At 46.0% G+C, this 16,650-nt stretch overlaps 3 protein-coding genes across 6 annotated transcripts in view; 2 read left to right on the top strand and 1 right to left on the bottom strand.

The window, feature by feature from the left end:
• Positions 1-4,977, top strand: part of si:dkey-190l8.2 (solute carrier family 22 member 13) — a 5,493-nt gene extending 516 nt beyond the window's left edge. The window contains exons 2-10 of one of the 3 annotated variants that reach the window (XM_027291553.1): positions 2,042-2,139; positions 2,212-2,366; positions 2,956-3,124; positions 3,204-3,306; positions 3,399-3,541; positions 3,674-3,885; positions 4,065-4,173; positions 4,270-4,585; positions 4,707-4,977. In XM_027291553.1, coding sequence (XP_027147354.1) covers positions 2,042-2,139; positions 2,212-2,366; positions 2,956-3,124; positions 3,204-3,306; positions 3,399-3,541; positions 3,674-3,885; positions 4,065-4,173; positions 4,270-4,570 — 1,290 coding nt within the window. In that variant the 3' untranslated portion in view covers positions 4,571-4,585; positions 4,707-4,977. The remainder of the gene's footprint in view (positions 1-2,041; positions 2,140-2,211; positions 2,367-2,955; positions 3,125-3,203; positions 3,307-3,398; positions 3,542-3,673; positions 3,886-4,064; positions 4,174-4,269; positions 4,586-4,706) is intronic. The other 2 variants (XM_010751508.3, XM_027291554.1) reach the window with 2 other exon arrangements.
• The window catches only part of LOC104935645 (transcriptional-regulating factor 1), a 22,586-nt gene extending 14,720 nt beyond the window's left edge, over positions 1-7,866 (top strand). The window contains exon 14 of the transcript XR_003464244.1: positions 7,850-7,866. The gene's annotated coding sequence lies outside the window, so the exon portion shown is untranslated. The remainder of the gene's footprint in view (positions 1-7,849) is intronic.
• On the bottom strand, positions 6,597-16,650 carry sh3yl1 (SH3 and SYLF domain containing 1). Of its 2 annotated transcripts, XM_027291555.1 has the most exons (11): positions 16,330-16,649; positions 11,199-11,309; positions 10,723-10,836; positions 10,127-10,191; positions 9,800-9,912; positions 8,603-8,731; positions 8,375-8,519; positions 8,179-8,299; positions 8,051-8,098; positions 7,670-7,693; positions 6,597-7,442 (listed from the first exon to the last, which is right to left on the bottom strand). In XM_027291555.1, coding segments are annotated over exons 1-11 (1,080 nt in total). In that variant the 5' UTR covers positions 16,331-16,649; the 3' UTR covers positions 6,597-7,233. The 2 variants fall into 2 exon arrangements, with proteins under 2 accessions (XP_027147356.1, XP_027147357.1); XM_027291556.1 differs by lacking the exon at positions 8,051-8,098 and having other exon boundaries at positions 16,330-16,650.

Here is a 16,650-nt window from a genome sequence, read left to right as displayed (position 1 = left end):
GGTGATATTTAAAAGTTTTTTATGGTATTCTGGTGATTTTCTAAAGTTTTTTATGGTATTCTGGTGATTTTTAAAAGTTTTTTATGGTATTCTGGTGATTTTCTAAAGTTTTTTATGGTATTCTGGTGATTTTTAAAAGTTTTTTATGGTACTCTGGTGACTTTTAAAAGTTTTTTTTTGGTATTCTGGTGATTTTCTAAAGTTTTTTATGGTATTCTGGTGACTTTTAAAAGTTTTTTATGGTATTCTTGTGATATTTAAGTTTTTATGGTATTCTGGTGATATTTAAAAGTTTTTTATGGTATTCTGGTGATATTTAAAAGTTTTTTTTAAGGTATTCTGGTGATATTTTAACATTTTTATAGTGTTTTCTGTTTTTTTAAGAAGTCTTTTATGGTATTTTATTGATTTTTAAAACTTTTTCAAGCTAAACAATTTTTTTTCTTTTTTATGGCATTTCAAAGTGAATATCTTTGGGTTTCTGATTGTTGGTCGGATGCATTTTCTGACATTTCATAACAGTTAAAAATGTATCTGCATTAAAAGGCCTAAAATGTGTAAAATGTAAGTTACATATATTGCTGTGTTGTGTATTTAAATCACGTCCAATGTTTCCAACAATGTTTAAAACCAGAGAAATCTGTGACTTTATTCAAACACGTTAAACATGAAATGCATTAATACGTCACAGAGCAACTTTCATACATGAACTCGTCCTGTGTCTGTTATTTATTAACAATCAAGACAACAACTCCCATGAGCCCACGCTACTTCATGACATCATTAAACTGTGTTTTTTTGTGATTGTTTTTCTATCAGATAAATATTTTTTTTATTTTTCTGTCTTTGAAGGAAGTCAGTCATTTATTTAATCATTCATTACAAATGTGCAGCACTAAATTAAACATCAGCGACATGATTCTGGATCTGAACGGCGTGATTCAAAATCTATTATGAATGGATTTATTAGTTTGGATTGTGGCTGTGCGGCCATAGTTAGTCCATCAATGAAACTAAATTCATCAAGTCGCCCACAGTCTGCACTCACAGCTGCTAACATCTTAAGATGGAGACCTGCTCTACGTTAGGAACCTTGAAGAACCCGGTGTTCTTGGAGCACAGTGTTCTTGTGCAGAGTTCTTGTGCAGAGTTCTTGTGCAGAGTTCTTCAGTGTTCTTGTGCAGAGTTCTTGTGCAGAGTTCTTCAGTGTTCTTGTGCAGAGTTCTTGTGCAGAGTTCTTCAGTGTTCTTGTGCAGAGTTCTTGTGCAGAGTTCTTCAGTGTTCTTGTGCAGAGTTCTTGTGCAGAGTTCTTCAGTGTTCTTGTGCAGAGTTCTTGTGCAGAGTTCTTCAGTGTTCTTGTGCAGAGTTCTTGTGCAGAGTTCTTCAGTGTTCTTGTGCAGAGTTCTTGTGCAGAGTTCTTCAGTGTTCTTGTGCAGAGTTCTTGTGCAGAGTTCTTCAGTGTTCTTGTGCAGAGTTCTTGTGCAGAGTTCTTCAGTGTTCTTGTGCAGAGTTCTTGTGCAGAGTTCTTCAGTGTTCTTGTGCAGAGTTCTTGTGCAGAGTTCTTCAGTGTTCTTGTGCAGAGTTCTTGTGCAGAGTTCTTCAGTGTTCTTGTGCAGAGTTCTTGTGCAGAGTTCTTCAGTGTTCTTGTGCAGAGTTCTTGTGCAGAGTTCTTCAGTGTTCTTGTGCAGAGTTCTTGTGCAGAGTTCTTCAGTGTTCTTGTGCAGAGTTCTTGTGCAGAGTTCTTCAGTGTTCTTGTGCAGAGTTCTTGTGCAGAGTTCTTCAGTGTTCTTGTGCAGAGTTCTTGTGCAGAGTTCTTCAGTGTTCTTGTGCAGAGTTCTTCAGAGTTCTTGTGCAGAGTTCTTCAGTGTTCTTGTGCAGAGTTCTGTTGAGCTCTGTTGATGAAGCAGCCTGATAATGAGGGGAATGCATGGACGATGGGGGGTCAGGGGGCCGCAGCACATTTTATGGGGTCGCTGCTTGTCTTTATTAATTAATTCTGTGTGTGTGTGTGTGTGTGTGTGTGTGTGTGTGTGTGTGTCAGTCAGTGTGTGGCTGGACAGACTGGTTGTCCTACGGTCAGACTGTCTACATGGTCGGGATGCTGCTGGGATCTCTGTTTGGAGGAGCCATATCTGACCGGTACGACACCAACATGACACACACCTCCACCTGTCAGTGTGCTCCAATGAGTGTGTGTGTGTGTGTGTACAGGTACGGGAAGCGTCCGGTGCTGCTGGCGTGCGTGTGCGTGCACGCCGTGTGCGGCCTCGTGCCCGCCGTCCTTCCTCAGCCGTTTGTCTTCCTCGCCATCCGCTGCCTGACGGGCGTCTGCTGCTGCGGCATCAACATCTGCTCCTTCAGTCTGGGTAACAACACAGAGACGCTCCTCCACCTCCCTCTCCACCTCCCTCTCCACCTCCCTCCTCCTTTATGTTTAGCAAACACTCGGTCAGCCTCGGTGAGTCGTGGTTGACTGCCTGTCTGGTAAGTTTTATTGGAGCACGGTGGGACACACTCCCACGTGTCCACGTGTCCCAGATAAAGCCACGCTGAGCGGGCTGACTGATAATGAAGCAGGACGGCTTCCAGCAGCGCACTGACCTCTGACCTCTGAGGCTGGGTGGAGGAAACGTGTGGGGACAGGCGGAGATTCTGCAGGTTTGTTAGAGAAAGACGAGGTCTGCACAGGACAGACAGAGTCCACTGAACTATCAGGGACTGTCCTCAAACTTTTTAACCATTTAACCAAACAAGACAACTACGACAGACTGTCTAAAACCTGGATGTAGTCTCCGTGACGTCCCCGTAGACTGTCTAAAACCTGGACGTAGTCTCTGTAACGTCCCGGCAGACTGTCTAAAACCTGGACGTAGTCTCTGTAATGTCCCTGCAGACTGTCTAAAACCTGGACGTAGTCTCTGTTTTCATCTGTCTGTCTGTCTGTCTGTCTTGCAGCGGTGGAGTGGACTCTGCCGGCCAATCGTCTCTGGCCTCCAGCCTTCCTGCCTTTCTGCTTCAGTGTGGGGACGATGGGTGGAGCTCCGCTTGCTTGGTTCAGCCCCACCTGGACGCAGCTTCACCTGTCGCTGGCTCTGCCTCAGCTCATCTGTCTGCCTCTCTTCTTGTACGTGCGTGCGCACACACACACACAACCACACACACCTGTCTACCTGTCTGTCTTTCACGTATTCATTGTGTCTCAGTTCAGTCCCGGAGTCGCCGAGCTGGTTGTTGTTAAGAAGGAGGACGGATGTTTTGGACCGTTACCGTAGCAACAGCCCTGCAGATGAACAGTGTCTGGATCTGGTGAATGCGTGAACTTTACGTTATTTATACATTTGATTCACGTTTGTACAATATTTTAAAGTGTGTGTGTGTGTGTGTGTGTGTGTGTGTAGCTGCTGGACTCGGCCTGGTCTGACCTGCAGAAAGCCACCGACGCTCAGAAGGAGCCGCCTCCTGGAGGCCACGCCCCCAGCGACATCATCCACCTGAGGCATCCAACCGTGCTGCTGCGACTGTTCATCATGAGCTACCTGAGGTAACAGAGACTGTTCATCATGAGCTACCTGAGCTAACAGACTGTTCATCATGAGCTACCTGAGCTAACAGCAGCGTCTCAGAGTGTGTCTCATGGATTCATAATCAGAATATTAAACCTGTCGTCCTGCAGTGCGGTGTCTGCGCTCACCTACTTCGGCATCTGCATGAACATCGGCTCGTTCGGCGTCGGCGTCTACTCTGCCCAGTTCTTCTCCGGCCTCTCAGAGGTTCCCGGTCTTCTCGTCCCGTTAGCTGGCCTGGGCCGCCGGCCGCTGAGCATGCTGGCTCTGTTCCTGAGCGGGGCGGCCTGCTTCCTGTCCTTACTGCTGTCCAGATCCCACGGTGAAGTATCTGTGCCGTACTCTTTGCTACCGAACAGGAGGGTGTCGTCAGCGTAGAGGCGGACTCCTCAGTCTAGAAACATGATCATAGCAGCAGCACCATGATGTTCTGATGTTCTGTCTGCACACACAGCTGTAGACGTGTTACTGATCCAGAACCGGGTCACGTGTTGTGTGCAGGCGAGCCGGTGCTGGTGATGGGACTGGCTCTGCTGGGGAAACTCTGCATCCTGGCAGCCATCTTCATCTCCGTCCTGTACAGCATTGAGCTGTTTCCCACGGTGGTCAGGTACACACACACACACACACACACACACACACACACACACACACACACACACACACACACACACAGAATGTTAACCATGCCAACATTTTGATCCAGGCAGAGGTGTGTGTCCGCCGTCAACTTGTGTTTCCGGATCGGATGTTTGGTCAACTCCCTCGTCCCCCCCAACCCAAACGGAGCCATCTCATTGGCTGCCATGGTTGTGTACAGCAGTGGACCAATCGTAGGGTGCGGCCTGTGCCTGCTGCTCCCGGAGACCAGCGGCGTCCAGCTCCCGGACTCGGTGGAGGACTGTACCAGGCAGCCTCAGCCCCGGCCGCCCAGCCTGGGCCCCCTCTGGAGGTCATTACAATATTTCATTGAAATGACTAAACCTTCGTTAGCCTTCTGTCATTAACGAGCTCAGCTCTGTGTGAGTTAACGGTCACACCGATCCAAACGCTGGAAAACAAAACATGAAATTAATTTTTAAACTGGCTGAAGTGAAGCAGCTCACACTCAGAAAGTAAAGATCAACTGTGTGTGTGTTTCAGGAAGCTGGTGAGAAGCCAAACCAGGAAAACACAAAGTGTCCCCGCAGAGAAAGACGGCACAGACACAGGACTGCTGTGAACACACACACACACACACACACACACACACACACACACACACACACACACACACACACACACACACACACACACAGGACTGATGTGAACACACTCCAAGTGTTGGCCTGTTTTATGTTAATGAGCTTCGTTTGTTGAGATTTGATTTGATATTAAAAACAAAGAGGTGACGATCACTCTGGGAGTGTGTGTGTGTGTGTGCGTGTGTGTGTTGTTTAGTTTCTTGTTGTCTCTTTGTTCTTGGAAATAAACTGAATTTCACTTCCTGTCAAAGCGTAAACAGTCAGACAGAGTCAAACGTGTAAATATCATCAGAATAACAGTTCACAGAGTCAAACATGTAAATATCATCAGAATAACAGTTCACAGAGTCAAACATGTAAATATCATCAGAATAACAGTTCACAGAGTCAAACATGTAAATATCATCAGAATAACAGTTCACAGAGTCAAACATGTAAATATCATCAGAATAACAGTTCACAGAGTCAAACATGTAAATATCATCAGAATAACAGTTCACAGAGTCAAACATGTAAATATCATCAGAATAACAGTTCACAGAGTCAAACATGTAAATATCATCAGAATAACAGTTCACAGAGTCAAACATGTAAATATCATCAGAATAACAGTTCACAGAGTCAAACATGTAAATATCATCAGAATAACAGTTCACAGAGTCAAACATGTAAATATCATCAGAATAACAGTTCACAGAGTCAAACATGTAAATATCATCAGAATAACAGTTCACAGAGTCAAACATGTAAATATCATCAGAATAACAGTTCACAGAGTCAAACATGTAAATATCATCAGAATAACAGTTCACAGAGTCAAACATGTAAATATCATCAGAATAACAGTTCACAGAGTCAAACATGTAAATATCATCAGAATAACAGTTCACAGAGTCAAACATGTAAATATCATCAGAATAACAGTTCACAGAGTCAAACATGTAAATATCATCAGAATAACAGTTCACAGAGTCAAACATGTAAATATCATCAGAATAACAGTTCACAGAGTCAAACATGTAAATATCATCAGAATAACAGTTCACAGAGTCAAACATGTAAATATCATCAGAATAACAGTTCACAGAGTCAAACATGTAAATATCATCAGAATAACAGTTCACAGAGTCAAACATGTAAATATCATCAGAATAACAGTTCACAGACACATTATGATGGACGTACATCTGAGGATCAGAGGATTGATCCTGAGGGGAGCATGAACGTGTGAAGGTCAGTCAGCAGGGTTTTTTTCTGGGGACCATGAACAGGCGCTGAGGTCAAAGGTTATATTCCGTCCTTTAAAACTTTAGAGTTCATTTCATCTTTATTTTACATTTCTCTTCTTCATGTTTGAAATAAAACAGAAACACTCAAATATTCAGATTTCAAATATTTTCAAATTTATGGATTTTATGGCACTTAAAGTCTTTGAGTTGACAAATTAAAAGTTGCTGTATGAATGTAAATAATTTAAAACACATTAAACATGTAAACATCAGTCAGCTCAGACTTGATTCTTACTGTTACAGCGCTCCCTGCAGGACAAAAGAGGAAGTGCAGCCTTTACCAAGACGTTTATTTTAGTTCACATGAATCCGTCATTGTTTGAGATGTTTTATGGATAATTATATCTTTTATGTTTTTGCCTGAACACTTCATGAACAACTTAAACAGAACAGGGAAGTTTAAATACACAGAAACGGATTACTGTCCCGTTTGGAGTCATTTCACGAACATATTTCAGAAACATGACAGATGTTTGGAGAAAAATAAGCAGAAATCAAACTTTTGATAAATTACTTTTATTTTTCATCCTAAAACAAAGTGAAACTAGCTGACAGGATAGAGTCATCTTTAAAAAATCATCTTCATCATTACACATTAAGTCTATAATAAAATATGCACACATCCTGTTTGGAAGGCGGTAACAGAAACTCGAAATACTGTTTGAACATAACGTGAAGAACTTCAGTGAGTAACAACATCTCTAAAGACATAACATGGTGCAGTTAGAAAAGTGTTTGAGTGACACCAACGTGAAATATGTTAAAGGCAAAGATCAATAAACTAATAAAACAATAAATGAACTGAAAAAGGAATATTTATCTACTTATATTCATATTAATAAAAGTCGTTATGCTTTGATCCAGACTCCTTAAAACATCTTCCAATTTTTCAGATTCAACTTCGAGGATCGAGGAGATGAAATATTAATAATAATAAATCAATATTTACATTTGATGATCCTTAAAGAAACATAAAGTGACTCATTGTTTTCATTATCGACTCATCTGCTGCTGAACGACTCTGAAGTGTTACCCAAAACCAAAAGTATTCCTTGATTTGACCCTCTCTGCTTCCCGTATAAAGCGCTGTAGCTGCAGTACCTCGACCAGGCCACCAGAGGGCGACGGTCACCAGCATCAGTAGGTGACGAAGTTGGCAGGGAAGATCCCCACCTGCCCATTGTCCAGTTGTCCCTCCCACCAGTCGTACTGCGAGTCAGTCTTAGTGATGACGGTGATGCGGTCACCGGGGACGAAGCTCAGGTCACCGGGCTGTTGACCAGTGAACGGGTGGTTCGCCGTGGCAACCAGCTGTCCACTGGCTCCGCCCACTGATGCACCTCCACCTATAGTAAAAGAAAAATATACGTCCAGGTTTTAGACAGTCTGCGGGGACGTCACAGAGACTACGTCCAGGTTTTAGACAGTCTGTGACAGTCACAGAGACTTTGTTTGTTTTGTTGCATGTTGATCTCTGTTATGATGTCATATTATGTGTGTGTGATGTGTGTGTGATGTGTGATGTGTGTGTGTGTGTGTGTGACATTCACACACAGCTTCAGTGTCGTCGTACCGTAGTTTGGAGCAGCAAACTGACCTGAAACAGAAAAAAACAAAAATTCTGTCTAATTAATATTTAGACCAAAGATTCATTTATTAAAGACTGTGATGTCATTTCCTTTGTTAAATCTGCATGCTGAGTGCTTCACTGCAGGTTGATGTTTTGACCACTAGGGGGAGCTGCAGCCCAGAAACACACACACACACACGCACACACACACACACACACACACACACAGTAGCAGAGCTACTGAAAACAAGCGTCAGTCATCATGTGGCAAACACCAGGAGGAGATAGGGAAGGAGACAAGACAACGAAGAAGGCAGTAAAAAGGTAGAATGTAAGGAAGGAAAGGAGGTGTAGAAGGACTCCACCTGTGACCTGTGACCTCACCTGAGGTGTCAGACTTGTAGACGGAGATGCTCGGGTAGAGCTTCCTACCTGCACACATGGACACGATCACACGTGTTATTAACGTCACACGAGGACGAAACACTCTGACTGCTGACTGTGAGGCGTACCCGAGCTCGCTGATGCTTCCTGATAGCTGGTTGCCGGTTGCTGATAGCTGGTTGCCGGTTGCTGATAGCTGGTTGCCGGTTTCTGCTTCGGTGGAGCCGGTCTGGATGGAACAAGAGACGACTGGAGAGAGAGAGTTTGTTACACGTCCACCTCTCTGCATGTCATTCATATGATTTGCATAAGCGGCTGACTGACCCTGGCGTGCATGTTCTTGGCGGTCCAGTCCGCCGTGTAGGCCTCGGCGTAGGCGTCCAGGATGTGGTAGAGGTCGTAGCATTCGGACGGAGGCTGCACGTCCCCGTTCAAAATGGCAGACGCCCGGATGTCTTGGGAGTAGAACCTGCGTCCACAAACACACAAAGACTCCGATTAAAAATACTGACGTGTACGTGAGAGACACGTGGATGCCGGTGCCGGACGTACTTGCGGTTGGTTTCTTTGCGTTCGATCAGGTAAGATCCCTCCAGAGAAATCCCGGCAAACAAACCTCTGGACCTGCAGTACGTGAAGACCGCCGCCGTGCTGCGAAGAGCCACGTCAGCCTCCACATTCCTGGAAGACAGGAAGGTTTAAGTTCAGATTACAGCCAGAAAAGACAACGTGAATCATTCGTGTAGGCGAATCTCTGCTGGCTCGGAGCCGGATCCGAAGTCTACCTGCTAAATAACAGCAAAGACTCTCGGCTACCATGCGAGTGACGCACTGTCTGTTTTTACAGCTTTGCTCTAAAACTGCAAACTGCACAACACACATGCTCACTCTGACTGCACCAGTACTGAGCATGGAGACGAAGAAGACGAGACGGCTCCCTCCTGAGCTGTAGCTCCAGAAAATGTGTTTAAATGCGTTTAAAAAAGCGAGTAGCTCGATTTACTCGGACAAAGTTGCGTTGTGTTTGCCTGAAGCAATCCTTATTGTTGACCCCTGAGCTGCTCACGAGTCTCACAATGTTACAGGAGTTCAATGCTGCTGCAGTGGAGTAGGTTTCATTTTACCCTTTACAAACTGCAGACCAGACACCATTTGTCAGTGGCGTTCCTCAGGGCAGGATCATGGGTCCTCTGTTATTCTGTTTCAAAAGATAAAGCCTCGTCTCTCTTTGGAGATTTTCTCATCGTGTTTCTTTAAAAGATGTTTCTGAAAGGCTGAAACATGAAACTCATAACATCAATCATTTCTTAACCTTTCATTTCGGACACGCTCACAGGTTCAAGTCCACACGACAGCTCACGTACAATAACAGACAGCTATTCTGATGTCAGCATTTACCTGCAGGTCAAATACCTGGCCACGCCCACACACACACCTGCTGTGCCGAAACCTGTCGAGCTGCCCTGAAACAACACTGACCTCCTTTTATTCTAAAATTAACATCTCGCACTCCAAAGTAAATAAGCTCTGAAGCCGTAACAAAAGGTGAACAGACGCTCTGAGTTAGTTTGTATTTCTGCTTCAGGCCTCAAAACACAAACACAACAGCTGTCATTGAACGCCTCATAAATCCAGAGCAGAAGAAAGCATTAAACCGTAACCTGTAATTTACATCAGAGGTTACGATGAAAGGCTTATTAACAGACAGACAGACAGACAGACAGACAGACAGACACTTCAGGTGCTCACCTGCCCATCGGTCCCACAGCAACCGTGCAGTTCCCGCCCAGCGTCAGGTTCCCGCCCTTCGTGAAGGCCTCGATGGCCCTGCGCTGGTTCAGGATGATCACCAGGTCTGACACCTGAAGGACGGACGTCAACATTCAAAGTCACGCTGGTCTGCTTTGAATCACTACGATGATGCGTTTAAGGACAATCTGACACCTTAAGTTTGAAATTCTGGTGTGCAAGATGCTGCACAGATTTTATTGTGTGCATGTAATTTCCGATGTTATATACATTCAGCATATTATCCTCTGTTAAAACATACAGCTAGAACAGTGTGTGTCCTCTCACCTCCACCCCGATCTCGAAGCCTCCTCCCAGGCCGGCGATGCCGATGGCTGAAGGTGCTGACCAGCCTGAGCACAAACAAAAGTCTAAATGTACTGGTTCCATTTCTCTTTATTTTCAGCTAAAGACAGACGGACAGTTCAGTGAGTTTGAGAGGTTCGTACTGAGTCAAACCACAGACTGGATCTTTAAAGCGATCCAGCGCTGCACATCAGGAAAAATAAAAACTGCTGTTCTAGTTTTTTATTGGCGCCAGTGTTTTTCAGATTTGGCTCACATGAATCAGAAAAACACCCAAACAGCCTGAAGAAGAGGCAAGGCGTCCGCTCCGTGTGATCCATGGTGACAAACTCCAACATCCGTGACCCAAATGTCACATCTGCCAGCGCCGGTTGAGTAATGATCCTCCAGAACACATCAGATGACTGCATGCCACTGATCCCAGCGCTGCAGGGAGGTCTGAGGACGTCTGTCGGTTTGAAACCACGGCAACGCAAAACGTCCCAAAGACATGGAAAGTTCAGTGTGGAGGTCAAGAAGCTGCAGGAGCAGAAAGGAGGAAGGAAGGAGGACGGAGGAGTTCAGTTTTTAGGTCTTACGTCTGTCAGCCAGTCTGGCGATGACGATGCCGCTTCCTCCTCGAGCGGTGATCATGAAGCCGGCCTTGATGACCGAGATGATGGCCAGACCCTCGGCCTTCGCGATCACATGAGCTGCAACACACCAACAACACACACGCCACTGAAAACACACAACAAAATACATCTCATTTAGTTTCCCCAGGTTTTAGACAGTCTGCGGGGACGTCACGGAGACTACGTCCAGGTTTTAGACAGTCTGCGGGGACGTCTCAGAGACCCCGTCCAGGTTTTAGACAGTCTGCGGGGACGTCTTGGAGACCACGTCCAGGTTTTAGACAGTCTGTGGGGACGTCTTGGAGACCACGTCCAGGTTTTAGACAGTCTGCAGGGACGTCACGGAGACCCCGTCCAGGTTTTAGACAGTCTCCGGGGACGTCTCAGAGACCCCGTCCAGGTTTTAGACAGTCTGCGTCATTCGTGTTGTGTTTTCTTACCGGGGATGAGTTTGTCCGGTCCGTTCCTGTTGGAGATCTCCGTGAAGTCTCTCAGGATCTTGGCGGCTTTCTTGGCCTCAGACTTCAGGTTGGACGGGATGGGGTTACTCACTGAAGAGGAAAATGAAAGAGTTACTTTAGTTAGTACTAAAACCATCAGCGGCTCACTCAGAGAACTCAAACTCAGACTCAGAGTGGTCACTGAGCTCCTTGTTCAGTTCATCTCATCTGCGCCTAAAGAAGTTTGACTTTGTAAAGATGATGATGAATGTTACTGTGGCCTCTGCGCTGCAGCTGGAGGGCGTGCTGGGTGGTCCAAGTGTCCATGCTGCTGAAGGACAGCTCTGTTAGCTCTGTTAGCTCTGTTAGCTCTGTTAGCTCTGTTAGCTCTGTTAGCTCTGGTAGCTCTGTTAGCTCTGTTAGCTTTGGTAGCTTTGCTAGCTTTGGTAGCTCTGTTAGCTCTGTTAGCTTTGGTAGCTTTGTTAGCTCCGTTAGCTCCGTTAGCTCCGTTAGCTCTGGTAGCTTTGTTAGCTCTGTTAGTTCTGGTAGCTCTGGTAGCTCTGGTAGCTCTGGTAGCTTTGTTAGCTTTGTTAGCTCTGTTAGCTCTGGTAGCTCTGGTAGCTTTGTTAGCTCTGTTAGCTCCGGTAGCTTTGTTAGCTCTGTTAGCTCTGTTAGCTTTGGTAGCTCTGTTAGCTTTGGTAGCTCTGGTAGCTCTGTTAGCTCTGTTAGCTTTATTAGCTCTGTTAGCTTTGGTAGCTCTGTTAGCTCTGTTAGTTCTGTTAGCTTTGGTAGCTTTGGTAGCTCCGGTAGCTCCAGTAGCTCTGTTAGCTTTGTTAGCTCCGGTAGCTCTGGTAGCTCCGGTTGCTTTGTTAGCTCCGGTAGCTCTGTTAGCTCTGGTAGCTCTGGTAGCTCCGGTAGCTTTGTTAGCTCTGGTAGCTCTGTTAGCTTTGTTAGCTTTGTTAGCTCTGGTAGCTCTGGTAGCTCCGGTAGCTCTGTTAGCTCTGGTAGCTCCGGTAGCTCTGGTAGCTCTGTTAGCTTTGTTAGCTCCGGTAGCTCCGGTAGCTCTGGTAGCTTTGGTAGCTCTGTTAGCTCTGTTAGCTCTGTTATCTCCGGTAGCTCCGGTAGCTCTGTTAGCTCTGTTAGCTCTGTTATCTCTGGTAGCTTTGTTAGCTCTGGTAGCTTTGTTAGCTCTGGTAGCTCTGGTAGCTCTGGTAGCTTTGTTAGCTCTGGTAGCTCTGGTAGCTCTGGTAGCTCCGGTAGCTCTGGTAGCTCTGTTAGCTCTGTTATCTCCGGTAGCTCTGGTAGCTCTGGTAGCTTTGTTAGCTCTGGTAGCTTTGTTAGCTCTGGTAGCTCTGGTAGCTCTGGTAGCTCCGGTAGCTCTGGTAGCTCCGGTAGCTCTGGTAGCTCTGGTAGCGTGCTCGCTGTGGATGGCCGGTCAGGCGGCCGGGCTGCTGCTGTTGTTGTTGTGTCATGTGTTAGGAATGTGCTGTTTGCAGCAGACTGCTCTCTGCTGACTGACTCTGCTGCTGTCACTGTTTGAATCAATTCTCAACCTTCACTTCCTTTGAAGAGGTTCTGCTTCAGTCTATAGACCCGTCCAGCAGCTCTGCGAGGCCTGATCTGGATTTGGTCATTGACTGAGGAGGTTCTAGCTGACTTTGAGGAGGTTCTATTGAGATCCGTGACGAGTTTGTCTTTGTTGTAACTGACTACGAGGAGATTCTGTCGGTCTAGATGGTGGTCCTCTAAGAGGGGGCTCCAATGAGTAAGTAGGTTCTAGTGGTCTTTGAGGAGGTTCTATTCATCTGCTAGGAGGTTCCTGTCTTTGTTGAAAAGGTTGTAGAGATCTTTCAGTCTGTGGTCGTCTAATTCCAATGAATGAGTAGGTTCTATCGGTCTTTGAGGGGGTTCTAGTGGTCGTTTAGGTTCTAGTTGTTGATTGAGGGGTTCTCGTGGTCTTTGAGTCTCTGAGGAGGTTCTCGTGGTCTTTGAGTCTCTGAGGAGGTTCTCGTGGTCTTTGAGTCTCTGAGGAGGTTCTCGTGGTCTTTGAGTCTCTGAGGAGGTTCTCGTGGTCTTTGAGTCTCTGAGGAGGTTCTCGTGGTCTTTGAGTCTCTGAGGAGGTTCTCGTGGTCTTTGAGTCTCTGAGGAGGTTCTCGTGGTCTTTGAGTCTCTGAGGAGGTTCTCGTGGTCTTTGAGTCTCTGAGGAGGTTCTCGTGGTCTTTGAGTCTCTGAGGAGGTTCTCGTGGTCTTTGAGTCTCTGAGGAGGTTCTCGTGGTCTTTGAGTCTCTGAGGAGGTTCTCGTGGTCTTTGAGTCTCTGAGGAGGTTCTCGTGGTCTTTGAGTCTCTGAGGAGGTTCTCGTGGTCTTTGAGTCTCTGAGGAGGTTCTCGTGGTCTTTGAGTCTCTGAGGAGGTTCTCGTGGTCTTTGAGTCTCTGAGGAGGTTCTCGTGGTCTTTGAGTCTCTGAGGAGGTTCTCGTGGTCTTTGAGTCTCTGAGGAGGTTCTCGTGGTCTTTGAGTCTCTGAGGAGGTTCTCGTGGTCTTTGAGTCTCTGAGGAGGTTCTCGTGGTCTTTGAGTCTCTGAGGAGTTTCTCGTGGTCTTTGAGTCTCTGGGGAGGTTCTCGTGGAGCGGTCATCAAACACTGAACACAAACAGAGTCCTGACTCTTGTTGTGACTCAGTCATTAAGGAGCTGCTGATTAAAGGTGATTCCGGTTCATCAAATCATTAAAACTGTTTAATTAAACATTTATTTAAATGAGTTCAGCAGCTGACGCCACCGTGTGACGTCATCTCTGTCGCCATGACGATGCCTCACAACTTTCAACCCCCACTAATTACCTGATAAATGACTAATTAACCAATCACTGGGCTGGGCTGATTAAGCGCTAATGAAAGCTTGTTAACACTAACGAGCTGTCAGAGATTCACAGCAGGAGGTGCGTCACCATGGAGACGGACGTGTGCAATCCATCATGTATTAGTTACATAAATAAATAAATATTCTATCCTCCGTTCACGTAAACAAAGAGCTTAATTAATGTGTAGATGAACTTATTGATCATTAATCTCCTTCAGAGAACCTCAAGATCATTAGAACCCTGCAGTGTCCTTAAGAAAGACCAGAACATCTGCAGAAACCAACAGAACCTCTACAGAAACCAACAGAACCTCTGCAGAAACCAAAAGAACCTCTGCAGAAACCAACAGAACCTCTACAGAAACCAACAGAACCTCTGCAGAAACCAACAGAACCTCTACAGAAACCAAAAGAACCTCTACAGAAACCAAAAGAACCTCTGCAGAAACCAAAAGAACCTCTGCAGAAACCAAAAGAACCTCTACAGAAACCAAAAGAACCTCTGCAGAAACCAAAAGAACCTCTACAGAAACCAAAAGAACCCTGAAGAAACCAACAGAACCTCTACAGAAACCAACAGAACCTCTGCAGAAACCAACAGAACCTCTACAGAAACCAACAGAACCCTACAGAAACCAAAAGAACCTCTGCAGAAACCAAAAGAACCTCTGCAGAAACCAAAAGAACCTCTACAGAAACAAACAGAACCAGCAGAACATCCTATAAAGGACTGAACCTCCTCACAGACCACGAGAACCCAACACCAACAGAACCTCCTTATACACTTCAAGCTAAAAACACCAGAGCCCCCAAAAATCAGGTAGAACCTCTTAGATGAATAGAACAAGAGCACAGACAGGTAGAGACAGACAGGTAGAAGCACAGACAGGTAAGCACAGACAGGTAAAGACAGACAGGTAGAGACAGACAGGTAGAAGCACAGACAAGTAAAGACAGAAAGGTAGAGACAGACAGTAAGCACAGACAGTAAGACAGACAGGTAAAGACAGAAAGGTATAGACAGACAGGTAGAAGCACAGACAAGTAAAGACAGAAAGGTAGAAGCACAGACAGGTAAGCACAGACAGGTAGAGACGGACAGGTAAGGACAGACAGGTAGAGACAGACAGGTAAAGACAGAAAGGTAGACAGAAAGGTAGAAGCACAGACAGGTAAGCACAGACAGGTAAAGACAGACAGGTAAAGACAGACAGGTATAAGCACAGACAGGTAAACACAGACAGGTAGAAACACAGACAGGTAGAAACACAGACAGGTAGAGACAGACAGGTAGAAGCACAGACAGGTAAAGACAGACAGGTAAAGACAGACAGGTAGAAGCACAGACAAGTAAAGACAGACAGGTAGAAGCACAGACAAGTAAAGACAGACAGGTAAAGACAGACAGGTAGAAGCACAGACAGGTAGAGACAGACAGGTAAAGACAGACAGGTAGAAGCACAGACAGGTAGAAGCACAGACAGGTAGAGACAGACAGGTAAAGACAGACAGGTAAGCACAGACAGGTAGAAGCACAGACAGGTAAAGACAGACAGGTAAAGACAGACAGGTAGAAGCACAGACAGGTAGAGACAGACAGGTAGAAGCACAGACAGGTAAGCACAGACAGGTAGAGACAGACAGGTAGAAGCACAGACAGGTAGAAGCACAGACAGGTAAAGACAGACAGGTGAAGCACCGACAGGTAGCGACAGACAGGTAGAAGCACGACAGGTTAAGACAGGCAGGTAGCGACAGACAGGTAGAGACAGACAGTAGAAGCACAGACAGGTAAGCACAGACAGGTAAAGACAGACAGGTAGAAGCACAGACAGGTAGAAGCACAGACAGGTAAAGACAGACAGGTAGAAGCACTCACGACAGGTGAAGCACAGACAGGTAGAGACAGGACAGGTAGCAAGCACAGACAGGTAGCACAGGACAGGTAAAGACAGACAGGTCAAGCACAGACAGGTAAAGACAGACAGGTAGAAGCACAGACAGGTAGACAGAACAGACAGGTAGAAGCACAACAGGTAAAGACAGGACAGGTAGAAGCACAGACAGGTAGAAGACACAGACGTAAAACACCGACAGTAGAGACAGACAGGCAGAAGCACAGACAGGTAAAGACAGACAGGTAAAGACAGACAGGTAGAAGCACAGACAGGTAAAGACAGACAGGTAGAAGCACAGACAGGTAGAGACAGACAGGTAAGCACAGACAGGTAAGCACAGACAGGTAGAGACAGACAGGTACTTTTAATAAACGTACTTTTCGTCCGCTCTTCCGGTTCTCCGTCTGTTCGGGTGTTTACCTGCGGACAGGTGAACTGCGCGAGGCTCTCTCCTCACTTCACTTCACTTCCGCCTCACCTGATTTCCTGACAGCCCCGCGCGCTGCCGGAAGCCACAGACACGTCACGTAGAAATAAACAACTTTTTAAAAAAACAGGTGACAGGTGAACGCAGGTGGGTGGAGCTAATGTATACATTTTAATGACGTCACACGGACTCAGGTGAACGGACTGAGCCTTGTTGTCAGGGAAACGGGCGACGCGGGCAGCCCTGATTGACCGACAGCTGGGCGCGTTCC

The sequence above is a fragment of the Larimichthys crocea genome, chromosome XIX, assembly GCF_000972845.2.
Source record: "Larimichthys crocea isolate SSNF chromosome XIX, L_crocea_2.0, whole genome shotgun sequence".
NCBI classification, from domain to species: Eukaryota; Metazoa; Chordata; class Actinopteri; family Sciaenidae; genus Larimichthys; species Larimichthys crocea.
The sequence above is the reverse complement of the archived record's forward strand: the minus strand, read 5'-3'. Positions and strand labels throughout refer to the sequence as shown.